The sequence below is a fragment of the Cetorhinus maximus genome, chromosome 7, assembly GCF_964194155.1.
Source record: "Cetorhinus maximus chromosome 7, sCetMax3.hap1.1, whole genome shotgun sequence".
In the NCBI taxonomy this organism is placed as follows: domain Eukaryota; kingdom Metazoa; phylum Chordata; class Chondrichthyes; order Lamniformes; family Cetorhinidae; genus Cetorhinus; species Cetorhinus maximus.
In genome coordinates, this window is record NC_135885.1 from 132355237 (window position 1) to 132371528 (window position 16292).

Genomic DNA, 16292 nt, shown 5'->3' on the forward strand with positions numbered 1-16292 from the left:
GCATGTCTGTCCTTGGCTTGCTGCATTGTTCCAGTGAAGCCCAACGCAAACTGGAGGAACAGCACCTCATCTTCCGACTAGGCACTTTACAGCCTTCCGGGCTGAATACTGAATTCAACAACTTTAGATCTTAAACTCCCCCTCCCCCCATCCCCACCCCGTTTCTCCCCCCCACCCGCCCCCTTTTTTTTCAATAATTTATATAGATTCTTCTTTCCCCACCTATTTCCATTATTTTTAAATCTAAAACTAAAACCTTGTTAGTCTTTTCCACCCCACCCCCACTAGAGCTGTACTTTGAATATCCTGTCTTCCATTCTTAATTAGCACTTTTCTTAGACAAATATCACCACCTTCAACACCTCTTTGATCCTTTTGTCTGTGACATCTTTTGATTATCTGCTCCCATCACTGCTTGCTTATCTCCACAATCACCACACCCTCAACTTCTCTCTCCCCCCCCCGCCCCCCCCCACCTTAAACCAGCTTATATTTCACCCCTCTCCTAATTATGCTTCAGATCTGCCGAAGGGCCGTGAAGGCTTGAAACGTTAACTGATTTCTTCTCCACCGATGCTGCCAGACCTGCTGAGTTTTTCCAGGTAATTCTGTTTTTGCTTTGGATTTCCAGCATCCGCAGTAGCTTTTAGCTTTTTGTTTTTATGGCTCTGTGAAGCCTGGCGCTGATGACTGCGAGTGCTGACAGAAGCAAGGTCGGCAAACAAACCTTGCAGGCCCAAGCATAATGCAGCCTGCCAGGTGCACACCTTATATATGCTGTTGTGAAACGCATCGGCGTGTTTTCCCGCCAACATGCGCGGGACAAGTCCGGCGGGCTGGCCTTACAATACACTGATGTATTACAATGAGGGTCCCGGCGTTCAATGGCGTGTTTCCTGCATTTTTATTACAGTTTGATACAACACAGACCATTTTACAGTCATTAACATACCGATGTGGTAAGTGTGAGTACATTTTGGTACAACGTGGTCACAAGTAACTTGGAAAAAAGGAATGTAAATGGGAATGTGGAACAAAGGGATCTGGGAGTACAAATATACAAATCACTAAAGTCAGTGAATAAGTTCGTTAAAAAAGCAAAGAACTATAATTCATTTTTTTCAAAAGGAATAGAATTGAAAGTAGAGAAGTTATGCTGAACTTTATTGAACCTTGGTTAGGCCAAACACAGTGTACAGTCTGCTCACTGTATTGAGAGGAGGAAATAGGCACTGGAGAGGATCAAAACAAGATCTACAAGGATTATACCAGACCTGTGAAGTTATACCCATCAAGACAAACAGGCTGGGCTGGGGGGGGCGCGGTTAGCAGAGCGGTAGAGACCAATTAGAGATCATTGATATTATGAAATGTTTTGACAGAGTAAAACAGAGGGCGGAATTTTCCATGCCCGCTGGAGTCAGGCGTGTCCAGTGGCGTGAGCAGACAATATGGCGAGAAGGCCAAAAATTGCTTTCACAACATCGTGAAACCAGTTTGCCATTGTCCGCTCCACCCATCAATGGCGGGCCGTGTTTCCCACCATCGGACCTTGGGAACTTCATTGTAATACACCTGCATATCATTCCGACTTTCGCTAGAGAGCAGGACAGCTGAACACACGAGACTTTCGCTGACACCACCGGATTTAGTCTGTGGATTGGAAAATTCCCCCTAAATTGCAGGTCGACAACTTAATGACAGGAGATACCATCAAGGAGTTGTGTATCTTGAGAGCTCAAGAAGCATCATTATGTATTTTCTTGGATTCTCAGGAGGCTTGGAAAGTTGATGATTATTAATTAACAGGGATAGCATTTTCTCTTTAGCACAATCAGCAATGGGTGCAAATTGTACTCAAAATTACACTAATCTTCCAAAGTGAATTTATGGTTTAAACTATTGCTCAAAAAAATTGCATATTCACAATGTAATGTGTTCCAAGAATTAGCAATAGGGTTCTCTTGCATTAAAAGGTTGATATATTTAAGAATGATAACCTGGTGCAGTTTTATAAATACAGCTGAAAATAGGTTTATCCTCACAAGGACCAGCACCTGCAAAAAAAATCTAACTTCAAATAACTGAAAATGTCTTTTAAAAGCTATATAAAACCACTTACAAGTTTAATCGGTATACAGTCAGATTTTTAGTAAATTAGTGGTCAAGCACCTTTAAAAAAAATGCTTAAAATTAAGAGCCTCTTATGCGGCCACAAACCAGCACACTTGGCAGAAACTCACCACAATTTGATCTGCGGCACAGCTAGTTTCTAGCACCATGATTTTTTAAAAACACCACAAAATTGCAGCAAGCTAATTTACACTGGGTGTTACTTGCGCTCGAAATTCCTTGACCTTTTGCACAAGCAACCAGAGACTACAGTATTTGTGCCAAGTACTATCATTTTCCAGTTTGATGTTCAATAAGGTTCCTAATTAACCTTAATCTTAATAATAAATCTGCGCCACAAACTGCTGGGTTGTATACTCTAGTGCTCAATGAAAACAAGACAAACACAGGGCAACGTGATGTATTCCAGGAAGCTAGAATACAGTGGCAAGTGCTCGCTGTTATGGAGCCCAAGTCTCGCTACATTTGCTTAAATATTGTGCAAGTGAAGCAATTTGTTTTGCTGGAGGTGTAATGTCCATTGGTACATTACCCATTCTTCCAAAAGGAAGTATTTCAGCCAAAGTCTTAAAATGTAACAGTATTTACACACAGAAGACACAAAAGAAAATTGTGATGTCACAATGCTGTTGACTGCAGTGGTGTGATTCTTCAGAACCATTGGCAAAAAATCTTATCTGCCTCATTTTTGTAGGTATCACCAATTTGCTGGGCTCAAACCTGTGATAGTTTCCTTCTCAGTAGTTTTCATATTTACACCATAGCCTGGGTTTTCATCACCAAGGCGGGTTGCAGGACTTAGGAACATTCTCGGCTCAGCTGGCCCGCCTCGGTGAAAGTGCCCAGAAGGGCTGGAGTCGAGCCAGCCAACCCAGGAAAGAGGTTAGGGACAGCCAGACGGGCTGCCGGGTGCTGAGGCAGGCTGCTTAAAAGGCCTGTCATGATGCTGTGGGACTTCGTAAAAAGTCAAAACAGAAAGGCCCACTAGCCCTCATTTCTCACACTCCTAAGCCCCCAGACACTCCTTATGCCCCCTCCATTCCACCTCATGCCCTCCATGCCAGGCTATGCTCCCCACTCATTGACCCCCTCCATGGCCTCTCATACCCCCTCTGCCAAGCTATGGTGCTTCCATGCCCATTCACCCACTATACACCGTATAGAACCAACAAACCTTATACTGACAATAGGATGTGTAAAAATAGCTTTAAGAAAGTCATTCATTCATTACTTTCCACAATGTTAAAAAGTCCTTTCAGGGCAGCTCAATAAAGGTGTCAATCATCCAGACCCTTTAAAGTTTCAATAGCTAAAACTGCAGGCCCAAGAAACTTCTCAACCTTGTGGAAATAAACACAGTGAAATTGACAGAAGAGATCAAAGAGCCAGAGCTGTCAACCGGGCAATGTTTTCTCTGGAGCTTAGGTGTTTTAGAACTCTAATGGATTTCTGGGCTCGCAGCAAAGAATACATAATGAGGAGCCCAGAAATTCATTCGGTTCTAAAACACTACTTGTTTGGCAGCTCTGGTTCTCTGATCTCTTCTGTCAAATTCACAATGTTTATTTACATAAGGTTATGAGGTTTTCAGAGCCTACAGTTTCAGCTATTGAAATTTTAAAGGGTCTGGATGATTGACACTTTTATAGGGCTGTAGCAAAAGGGCTTTTTAACATAGTGGAAAGTAATTAATGAATGACTTTTTTTTTTAAAGATTTTTTTTTTTACACATCCATCACAATTGGGTTCACTGTGTCCATACAGTGGCCGGGATTTTCCAGCCCTGTCGCGGGCGGGGCCCGGTGTATAGTGTGCCAATTGGCATGGAAGTGGCATAGCTTGGCATGGGGGCAGGAGGTGCCATACCCAACCATGAGAAGGACCTTTTGAGCTTACCTTTTGTAAGGTCCCCTCATGCGGTTCATAGCTCCTCGGAGGGGCTGTGAACCATGGATCCTTCAAGGCCAGGCCTGACTCCACGAAAATTGCGGAGCAGTAGGACGTATCTATCCCCGCAAAGGAGCCGGCCAGGTCAGCAATGCAGGGTGCGGGCTTTCAACCCAAACCAGCCCACGCCCTTAAAAAGGCACTCTTGAAAATCGGACAACCCAGAAATGGGGTGGCAAATCCCAGAACCGGGACCTGCCAGCCATTTTTAAAAGGCTCCCGAGTCATCCCAGTTCAGCAAAAATCCAGGTCTATAGGTTTGAAGATGATTGAAATCCTGCAGGCAAACAAACACAAATTTCTTCAACCGCAGGTGTTAAAAAGCTAAGACTAACAATCTTATTTCGGGGGAGGTTTGCAGTAAATAATTATTTAAAGCCCAAGAGAATTTTAATGCAGATAAATGTAGGATAATGCTCATCAAAACAGAAGAATTATAAATATGTATAACATGCAGGAGTTTTATTTTGTCCTCAGACACTGGCTTGCAGGATACACTGATGGGATATATCGCCTTAAAAGGAGGGCATCATGAAAAATTCAGGAAGCTGATTTATTCAAACTGATTTCAACAAAACAAAAAAGAAATTCAGCAAATCAGTAGACACTGCTTTTTGGTACTCTGTCATCTGGCATAGTCAAAAACTCTACGATTGTTATATGATATGACACAATGACCTTGCAAATCATGGACCTGCACTTAGGAGATTTTCTTCTTATTCATTCATAGGATGTGGGCATCACTGCTAAGCCAGCATTTATTGCCCATCCCTAATTGCCCTCGAGGAGGTGGTGGCGAGCTGCCTTCTTAAACCGCTGCAGTCCATGTGGTTTAGGTACACCCACGGTGCTGTTAGGGAGGGAGTTCCAGGATTTTGCTGGGCTAATGAACAGATCCTCAATCAGCCCGTCCTGTGCTCCGAGTGCACAATAAACAAGCAGCTCGAGCCCAATGGCTGAGGCTGAACAGGAAATGGGTCTTTCATCATATCCCAAAAGCATCAGGCTCGTGCGGAGCAGTTATTGCAAAAGCAGGTCAAGTACTGGGATCCATTTGATTACAGTTTTTAGTTACCCCAATATTGTGCAAGGGTGAGACCAAGTGTACAGTATGGGGTCCAATGTTGGGCAACCATAAATATTTACTTAACAAGGTGGCCAGAGCGATTGTAGGAATCTTTGATCTAGATTATGAAAAGAGGTTCAAAAATGTCAGTTCTCCATTGAAAATTAGTTCAGTCAAAGAAACGTAACACAGATCCTTAAAATAATGAAAGACTCAATATGATAACCAAGCACCTTGAACTTGGACAATGCCCCTTAGGGGGCTAAAGTGTACATGTTTACATGAGTTTAGAACATTTATACGCAAATCACAAAAACACTCCACTTCCTTGATCGCTTGAATGGATAATGGGCACATGACAGAGAAGAACACTGAATCAGGTTTATCCGACACTGTTGTAGGTCAATAAAAATAGAAAATAGTGCAAAGAGGGAAAAAAGAGATTATGACATTTCATATCAATACACATTCAAAACATCATAACCTATCTGTTTTTCTACATAGATGCTGCCTGGCCTATTTATAGCAATTTTTGGTTTTATTTTAGAATTCCAGCCTAGCAGAGGAATTTATCATTCTGTAAAGTAGGAGATCAACACTGGTGACAATGCTTCAGATTAAGACAAGATCAAATGTGCAAGCATGAACTATGGATGGCAAAGGCCGTCTACTCAGGGTTGAGAGTTTCTCCCATGGGTCTTCATGTGATTGAACAGGCCAATTCTTGACCCACAGCTTTTTGAGAATATGGGGCAGGGCATCCCATGCGGTAACGGGATCCGGATTGCAGGATCTTCTTCTCTTTCTTTCCTTCTCTGCAGCCGCTCTGCCTCATCACTAAGACGTTGTGACTCAAATCGTGGTGCAGCTTGATGGACAAGTTGAGGCCATTCTGAATGATTGTTAGCGATCTCCTCCCAGTCATTAATGTCAATGCTACCGTGCTTTTAGGAGAACTCCAGAGCATCTTTAAAGCATTCTCTTTGTCCTCCCCTGAAACGTTGGCATTTGAGAGTTTAGAAAACTGGACCTGGCGGGGGAGATAGTTTTCAGCCATCCGGATACAGTGTCCAGTCAATTAAAGTTGGTTCTGCAGGAGTTTTACCTGAATGTTTCTGGAGCTGGCTTCAAGAAGGACACTAGCACTTGTATGATGATCCTCCTATTGAATCCAAAGGATATGGCAGAGGCATTTTTGATGGAATTTCTCTAGTGCTCCTATGCCTCACTGCAGTACAGGAGCATTGTGACTACAACTTTTTCTGTACACTCAGACATCCTGTAGACTCAGACATCCTGTACACTTGGACATCCAATGATATCCTCCCAGAGACACAATGTGGCCTTAGACTTTTCAGAGGAACCTCCAACATGATCTTTGTTGCCAGACAAATCCAAGAAAAATGTCAAGAACAACACCAGGAACCCTTCATTACATTTATCCAACTGACCTACGCATTTGACTCAGTAAATCATAAGGCTATGCAGATTGTGCTCCAAAGATATGGAGGTGCAAGAAACTTCATCACAATCCTGCAACTCTTTCATGATGACCTGACTGCAACTGTCTTGAGAGGGGGATCTGAAGCAGACACCTTCAAAATCCAGACTGGCAAAAGGCACAATGTGCCAAATGGCATTCTCTCGCTCCTGACTTTCTTACATTCAAAGAATAGTCCATTGTGTTGCACTGTTGCCCACATTAATTTTAAGCCACTGGGGTACATTTTATAGAAAATCGATTTTTTAAATAATTCGTGGTAAAATCAGATACAGTACTGTACAAGACATTGAGAGGTAGAGAAATGTGCTACACATGTTGGATATCCCAAGAAATTATTGCTCAAAACTTATGATCAGTATTAAAAATGGTATATAAATCAAATCCTTTAACACCTTTCATAAGGTGTTCTCTAAAAAATATTCCAGGTTATTCCTTTATAATTTAATTCCATTGCCACTATGGACAGCATGAGCGCTATCACCATATGGCAGGTTTAAATTGTTCATAACTTTGAATATTTTCTTTAAAACAAATTTTCAATGGAAGAACAGTTGCTATTAATAAGAATATGAAAGGGATTTCCTTGAACTGTAAAGCATACTTATCAGGAACTGTTACAAGTAGAGATTTTTTGAAAACTTTATACCTGTGTCCAAAACAAAAAGCAGCTACCGGAGAGTCAGTCCCCTCTGAACCAAAGCCTGTACCCTTGCACATGCAGGAACTGGGGTGACTTGTTACAGAACAAACAACTAATCTTTCACTACAGTAAACTAGATGTAACGTGAGATCTCCGACAACATTTAAAGCAGTAAACATCACACTGTCAGACTATATTCAGTCGAAAAAAAATAGTTCAATTTGTTGATAAGCAATATGTTACATTGAAACAGAAAAATAAAAACACAAGAGACTAAACAGTATGTTATTAGATTTACAAAATTGCATAATTTTAGACATCTACACTCCAGCCACAGAACATTGTTCATTGGGGAGTACATAATGGGCATTTGGGAAGCCATTCCCTATGATTGTCCATCCATTAACTTAAGCAGACAAAGAACATAGGAGGCAGGGGTCTGAAGTTCTGAATTTTTTCTGAAAAATATATAAACTGCTTTAACACAAGAAGCAGACAGACAGCTCAAAATGGCCTAGTTCTTTTCAGTAGCCTCCCTGATGGACCTTAAATGGGAGATGATCTTATACAAAGCCCTATAAGCACCCTCACTTGAATGAAGCCATTCAAAGACCTGAAAACTACAGGATGAACTGTAAATTGTATTTGATGCTCTTCTTTGATGCAGAGGGCACAGAACCAAATCTTTGAAAGAACTTGCATTTATATAGCACCATTCACTGCCTCATGTCACCTCAAGACATTTTATAGCCAATTAAATGCTTTTGAAATATACTCACCGTTGTAATGTAGGAAACACAGCAGTCAAGTTGTATACAGCATGGTCCCAGGAGCAGCAGTGTGAAAATGACCAGGTAATCCATTTGTTAGTAACAATGGTTGACGGATAAAAGTTGGCCAGAGTACCAGGCAGAACTCTTCCGCTCTTCTTCATCCATTACAATAATGACTACTAATGGACGAAGAAATACTTGATTGGCTTCAAAGTGCCTCGGAACGTCTTGTCGTCATGAAAGGTGCTATCTAAATGCACATTGTTCTTTTCTGCAAGCTGTTCCACAATGTATTTTGTGCCCACCTGAGAGGGCAACTCATCAGAAAGAGAACACCTCCAACAGTGAAAGAACTCCCTCAGTGCTGCACTGGAGTTGGTGGGTGTTTCTGAACAATATACAACTGAAATCTTCTTAGAATAAAACCTCCTTGATCATCCAATCGTTTAAGATGTAACAAATGTCTGTAGGCTTGCATTTACTTTTAATGTTTACCAGCAACTGAAACTATTGTGCTTGACTGATGTAAGTTGGAGTTAAAATATATTACAACATTGTCCTTCAAAGGCGTTACTATTTGATTAGTACTTTGAATCAAACTTCCGCAATCCACCTTAGCTAGAGATCAAAAGATTCTGCCTGCATTCTCGGAGACAACTAAACTTTGGTCTTCATTTTCAACTGTGGTCAAAAAAGACAGCTTCTATTCGAATCAAAAAGTTGCTTCAAAATCATATAAATTCCTATTCGACAAAATGAAAAATTTTCTTTCACCACCGGAACGGTACTGTTATTTATGATAAAATTAGGGAGACAGGCTTCAAAAGAAAAGTGGAAATGAATATGTGGAAGAAAGCAAGGAGGGGTAAGGCAATATTGTACCAGCCGAAAACCCCAAATAAGATGAAGGAAAAAGCTTTGCGCTTCAGATAGTCACCGTGTAGGTATTCTATTTTGAAATTTGAAAACCATTTCCCAACCTCAAAGATCTAAATTTCTATTCCATGGTTGCATTCCTTCTTTAACTGTTCATCTGCTTCACTGCCACACTCAGTTCATTCTGTGCATCTTTCACTGATTGTCTCCTACTCTGCTTCTTTCATTTCTAGTATGGCTGTCACACACTTTTTTTGTCCTCTTCCTTCTTTTTTCTTTCTTCCTTGATGGAGAGATTGAAGGTGGTGGGATGCTGCTGCTGCTGGTTGGCACTGTGCTCATTTTGGAACTTGCAAGGGGATAGAAGGCAGTCTGCAGGTTGGAAACGCTCAGCAGCCCTGAGGCCTGACAGGTGTGCTTGAAGCTTGATGGTGGAGGCTGGCAGGCCTCAGGAAATGGACCTGGGATCCTTCAGCAGTCAGGGACTGGCAGCACTGTTCAATGTACAGTGGAAAAACACCCTTTCCCAACTGACAAGTATCTCCTAAAAACCATTAGGTATATGACAACATTTGTGAAACAGTTCAATGAAACGAATATGCCTTATGAACTGCAGCAGTTCAAGCAGGTGGCTAACCACAGCCTGATCAAGGCCAATTAGGGATAGGCAACAAATGCCAGCCTTCCCAGCAACACTCACATCCCAGGAACATATATTAAAAAATGCAGATTTTAATATTGGGGTGACCTTTGACTTGGAAGCAGTACAGCAAGGAAAATTTGTAATTTCTTTAAAACATTTGTGGAGTCGAATTGTTTTTAAGAATGTTTGAAAAGTACTTTTAAGAGTTTGTATCAATTATAAAGGGATCAATTGTAATTTTCTTAGATAATAAGAAATACAGGTTCACGTGAGTAGGTGACATTTGACCAGGAAGCAGTACCAACAGGAAGAAAGTTAAGACCAGAAACTGTGTGGCTGGCAGACACTAAGGAGAGCTTCAGACGTAAAGGAGAGTTACAAGCAGAGAAGCTGGAGGATGAAGCTGATCAATGCACAGGTGCAGACACAAGCATAAAGTAAAGAGGCAGAAAGAGAAACTCAGAATTCTTGTGAGGAGAAGAAGCAAATCTCTCTCAGGAAGAGGTCAATTTTTCTATTTGTCAGAAAATGAGATGGGAGTTCTTAAAGGTACTGTGGGAGATGGCTGAAAAGGTCTAAAACCTGGAAAGCTATGTGAATAGCTTGGAGACGTGAAAGAGCTGGGTGTTTTCCCAGAAGTGGCCAAACCACAAACCAGGTTGGTTGAAAAGGGAGTCTGGAAAGGTACACCATAAGGGCAATTGTGACAAAATGGAGAGAGGGTTTGTAGAAACGTGCCTTGCTGATGACAATTGTAGCAGTGAAACCGAATGTGAAAGCTGTTGTTGGACAGGTCTCTAGACCTACCCTGCATTAATAAAGAACAGCATATTGTGCAACTGTGCAGCTACACAGTGCCAATGTGCATGGGAGTGATGCAACTTCTTATGGTTGCAGATGTATATTTGTTGTATGGACTATTAAAAGTGAAATCTACTTTTTCTTTGAAGTTTCATTTGCTTGTTAATTCATGTTTAGTTTACATTAATCCTGATTTGTGTTGAAGTTAAAGTTGCAAAAAGTGGAATCTTCTCAATAATTTCTTAATTTGGGGGTGTCATTAAACAAATTTGTTTATTTTGGTTTACCGTTTCCCCACAAGGATTTTTTAAAAACCTATAATACCTCTTTGGATTTTCAGAAAAGATTTGAAGATTCTGTTTTTGGGTCTTTGCAGAACAAAACAGCTGAATCACTAGAGAAATATTATCAGATTTACAGACAAAAGTAGGTAGTAACTTTCTACTATTCATTTTTTTTTTACATATACTTATGGCTTTGTCCCTCCAGATATGGGTTGTCTCAGTGAAAAACTTGGCTGCAATGTTTATTATTACAGATCAATTGCTGACATCGGGATGTTTTAGAAGATGAATTAAAGTATTCACACTTTACATTTAAATCTGACAAACGAACATAGGCATCTCGGTGTCGCTCACCAAATAGAGGTCTGAAAATCAGGTTGGAGGAGTCGCGATTGCACAGGGTGTGGGTGCAGAAACACAGATTATTTTTGTGATCTCCTGTGGAGCCCAAATTCTGGAATAAAATGGCCATCAGCTTACTAATTGGGTCATAGGACACCACCACCCCCAATTTCCATATTTAAAAAAGAGAGGTTACTGCCTGAAATCAGCAAACCCAACCAAATGACAAAACTGAAGTGAAGTTCTCTCCAAATAGCCGCAAAAATGTATTAGGCACTACCTCAGCAGAGTAACAACCATACTTTGATTTTTTTTCCATATCGTCATACCAGCTATTCCTTATAACCTCTCAATAAAACTGTCAACTTGCACCATATTGTGAATCTGTGGTCCTGGAAACTTGACTGAGGTCTCCCACACTGGTTTCATATAGGAATCTAACAGTTAGCAGTGAGGGGAAATTGTTCTCCATCCATCTGGTCTGGATTCAATCCAAGGTCCAAAACAACACAGTCCATACACCATACATTCCCCAAGTTTATTTATTTTTTTTATTTTCACTAAAAAGATATCCAAGAAGAGCCACTGCTCATTTGTTCAAATTCCATTGGCTATTCTTGTGGGGAAGCAGACAATGTTAAATGGTCGTAAATCTAGCTTAAAAACAGCAACCTGTAATGCTATGTGATTTTTTTAAGACATGCTATTGAGAAATAATAAAATAAAACAAAATGCATTGGGCAGGAATTCATTTGATTCACTACAAATGCAAACCCTTTGTTTTGAAAGACTGGAAATAACTGTGCCTTTTATTCTGGGGCTAAAATACTCCTGGTTTTTAAAATGTATTGTGTTTGCTTCTTTTCAATTGTACTTCTGTTCAGGCACTTTTTGCTCATGATTCTGGCCCAAGCTTCTGGAAATGCAATATACGCCTGTACTTTACTGAGGGATATTAGAAACATGTTACAACAAATTTTATGAATGATAGCATCCAATCAACAGGCATAACATGGGGAAAATACCAGAGGCTCTTCACATCAGATTTCCATCCATTCAGCACTTTATCCAATTTTCTGAACAGCTTTTGTACTATTTCCAAAAACGCCCACCAGTGTGTGGTTAATAGCAGTAAAATCAGGCCCCCCCAGTTGTATTATTTAGTTGTCTGTGCCATTTCTCAGTGATTACATCAAGAAAACAATCAGCCATTGAAAATACTAGCATCATTTTGAAACTATTTCCTGCCAGCTTGGCTCAATGGTAACACTTCCACCTTCTGATATGGGCGATAGTGGGTTTAAACCCACCTGTCATCTCCCCCCCCGCCACCCGCCCTCCCGCCCCAAAACCAGCACTTATAGATTCACAGGACAGTACCGAGGTAATACTGTAACATTACAGGTGTCGGACTCAGATTTATCTCCTGGGCGGGGAGGGGGGGGAAATGGGCAGTCACCTCATCCAGGTGTTGTTACAGGTCAGCTCGGTTAATTTTATTGACTAGGCCGAAGTGGCCAAGAAGTCGGCAGGAAACAGCTACCTGGGCTTTAAAGTTAGGTGGCTGGAGAACCCAGGAAACAGTCACCGGCACAAGGAAATGGTTCAGAGAGATTTCCAGTCAGCGGAGGAGTGGCTTTGAAGCCTGAAGTGGGGACACCCAATGGTTTCATGGTGGAACCCAAAGGAGATTACCAGCTCCTCCTGGTCCACAAGGAAACCCAGAAAAAAAAAATTTTAAAACTTATTTTGGTGGGTCTCTTCTGTCCCTTGTCAACATTGTTGCCAATAACATTGTCCTACCAGCAATTTGCTAACATTGAAATTTAGCAGCATCTGCTGTTAGTGAGTGATCAGATCTTTTTGCTTCCCCCTGGTGAGAGAATGATATGCAGCCAGCAGTTTGATGATTGTGTATTGAAGTTGATGATTATGTATTGTTCAAAATTGTTATACTGTAGGTGCTGGAACCTATGATCCTAGCCAATTTTCACACAGCAACTCTTTATAAAACTTATTTTATAGTGTGTTGGGCAGAAGATCCACCTGAACTTGAAAAGTAACATTCTAATGATCAACGTTTCTAATGTTTCGCGATCAACGGGCACTGTAGGATAAAGTGTATATTTTTAAACGCAATCATATCACGTAATTAGAGCTTTGCTGCTTTATTAAACATACTGTTTAATCAGACTTTGCTTGTTTATTATATTAGAGGAGCTATAGGGCATTTGCCACAATGCTTTGCATTCTTGTTTGATGACACTGGAGCAACCTGAGTGTCATCGTTATCTTTAAAAAAAACACACAACTGGTATACTATATTCCAGTGGTTCTTGTGCAACAGCAGGTATATTGAGCACAGAAATTGGGGGCCTGGAGTTAATTAAAGGATTCCTGCATTCTCATTTTCCATTACAGCCAAGCATAAAGTCAGTCACTATTGGCTTATAAATACCAAGGACTGCTATATCATCACGTCAAAATTTGATGGGCTGCAAACCACTTCCAACACACAATGGTTTTAAATTGTGTTTTAATTTTTAATGCGAAAGTTAAACTGGTAAATAATAATCTGATTTCACTATGGTCATTGACCTCCTTTTCAATCAAAAGGAAGATTAACATCATATGGCACAATATTAAAGGATCAGAAAAATACACCTTAGACCAGTCAACCTAGACTCAGGCCAGGATGAAACTGTTTTATTATTAAAATGAGTCTCATGTCAATTGGCAGATGCTATAAAACATAACAGACACTAAATCTCAGTGATTAATACAGACTTGTACACTGTGTAGACTAGACAAACATAAGGGTAAATCTTGAGGAATACAGCAAGGTAGAAATGGCAACTTGTCAAATGCTGGTAGAATGTGATGAAGCACTGAGTCTGAACAAATGGTGAGGAGAAGGGATAAGGAGCAAGAAAGGAGAAGGAGATAAGAAGGGGAGAGTGGGGATGAGGAAAAGAGGGGGAAGTGGGTGAGGCAGAGGGGGGTAGAGGTGAGGGAGACAGAAAGAGGATGATGGGGAGAGAGGGGGAAGAGGGTGATGGGGAGAGAGGGGGAAGAGGGTGATGGAGAGAGAGGGGGAAGAGGGTGATGGAGAGAGAGGGGGAAGAGGGTGATGGAGAGAGAGGGGGAAGAGAGAGGGAAGAGGGTGATGGAGAGAGAGGGGGAAGAGGGTGATGGAGAGAGAGGGGGAAGAGGGTGATGGAGAGAGAGGGGGAAGAGGGTGATGGAGAGAGAGGGGGAAGAGGGTGATGGAGAGAGAGGGGGAAGAGGGTGATGGAGAGAGAGGGGGAAGAGGGTGATGGAGAGAGAGGGGGAAGAGGGTGATGGAGAGAGAGGGGGAAGAGGGTGATGGAGAGAGGGGGAAGAGGGTGATGGAGAGAGAGGGGGAAGAGGGTGATGGAGAGAGAGGGGGAAGAGGGTGATGGAGAGAGAGGGGGAAGAGGGTGATGGAGAGAGAGGGGGAAGAGGGTGATGGAGAGAGAGGGGGAAGAGGGTGATGGAGAGAGAGGGGGAAGAGGGTGATGGAGAGAGAGGGGGAAGAGGGTGATGGAGAGAGAGGGGGAAGAGGGTGATGGAGAGAGAGGGGGAAGAGGGTGATGGGGAGAGAGAGGGGGAAGAGGGTGATGGGGAGAGAGAGGGGGAAGAGGGTGATGGAGAGAGAGGGGGGGAAGAGGGTGATGGAGAGAGAGGGGGAAGAGGGTGATGGAGAGAGAGGGGGAAGAGGGTGATGGAGAGAGAGGGGGAAGAGGGTGATGGAGAGAGAGGGGGAAGAGGGTGATGGAGAGAGAGGGGGAAGAGGGTGATGGAGAGAGAGGGGGAAGAGGGTGATGGAGAGAGAGGGGGAAGAGGGTGATGGAGAGAGAGGGGGAGAGGGTGATGGAGAGAGAGGGGGAAGAGGGTGATGGGGAGAGAGAGGGGGAAGAGGGTGATGGAGAGAGAGAGGGGGAAGAGGGTGATGGAGAGAGAGGGGGAAGAGGGTGATGGAGAGAGAGGGGGAAGAGGGTGATGGGGAGAGAGAGGGGGAAGAGGGTGATGGAGAGAGAGAGGGGGAAGAGGGTGATGGAGAGAGAGGGGGAAGAGGGTGATGGAGAGAGAGGGGGAAGAGGGTGATGGGGAGAGAGAGGGAAGAGGGTGATGGAGAGAGAGGGGGAAGAGGGTGATGGGGAGAGAGAGGGGGAAGAGGGTGATGGAGAGAGAGAGGGGGAAGAGGGTGATGGAGAGAGAGGGGGAAGAGGGTGATGGAGAGAGAGGGGGAGAGGGTGATGGAGAGAGAGGGGAGAGAATGGGTAAGAAGGAATAGAGAGGGAAGAGGATGAGAAAGATCGAAGAAGATGAAAAAGGGGGAAGGGGTGGGGAAGAAGAAGAGGAAAAGACATTGAGCTCGCCCATCAGCTAATAAAATGGCTATCTGCAAGCGGACGACAAAGGCAGTAAGAAAAGGAGGAAAACAGTACCAGTTGTCCTCGTCTCCGCTGCAGCGGCCGTTGTCCAGGTCCAGGGTGTCCACCTCCTCCAGGAGCAGCCTGGCCGAGCCGGAGCAGCTCGGGGTCCGGGGAGCCGCTTCGCTGCAGCCGGGAGGCGGCCGGCAGTGAGTGGGAGCCGGGGGGAGGTAGCTGCTGCTGCCGCTGGTGCTGCTGGTGGCGCCGGGGTAGGCAGCCGAGCCCGGGGGAGGAGGGCAGTAAGCCGGGCTGGCAGGAGGGTAGAGGAGAGCGGCAGGAGAAGAGGAGGAGGAGGCGGAGGAAGCGGCGGCAGCAGCGGCGGCAGCGGCAGCGCTCGCCCGGCTCTTGAGCTGCTCGTTCTGCCACTCCAGCTTTCTCACCAATTCCTGCAGCTTCTTCACCTCCAGCTCGGCGCTCACCTTGGAGCTGACATCCCCAGCGGCAGCTCCCATCACCTTCAGCAGCGGCGCTTCCATCCTCCCCTCTCCCCTTACCCTCTCCAAAATTAATACCAAAAAACAACCTCCTGATGCTGGGTTTTTCCCTCTCTCACCCCCGCCCTGTCTCGATAGGATGAACAGGAGATATTGCTGCCTCCCCAGATTCCTCTCCTTCTCTGCCCCTTTCTCTTTCTCTCTCTCCTACACAACAAAGAGCTGGCGAACACTGCGACTCGGGTGCTGCCAAACCCTCCTCTCCATTACAATCTGTGCCAACTCTCTCTCAAACAGCAACACTTATTCTGCATGTCAGTGTGTGTCTGCTTTCCTCCTTTTTTTTTCCTGGATAACACCATCAGGCGACACTTATTTTTTTTCTCTCTCCC

General features: G+C 43.4%; 1 protein-coding gene across 2 annotated transcripts in view; it reads right to left on the minus strand.

Annotated features, from left to right (window-relative positions):
- Positions 1-15945, minus strand: part of slain1a (SLAIN motif family, member 1a) — a 103755-nt gene extending 87810 nt beyond the window's left edge. For both annotated transcript variants that reach the window (XM_078545951.1, XM_078545952.1), the window contains exon 1: positions 15482-15945. In XM_078545951.1, the coding sequence (XP_078402077.1) occupies positions 15482-15942 (461 nt within the window). In that variant the 5' untranslated portion in view covers positions 15943-15945. The remainder of the gene's footprint in view (positions 1-15481) is intronic.
- Between the last annotated feature and the right edge of the window lie 347 nt (positions 15946-16292).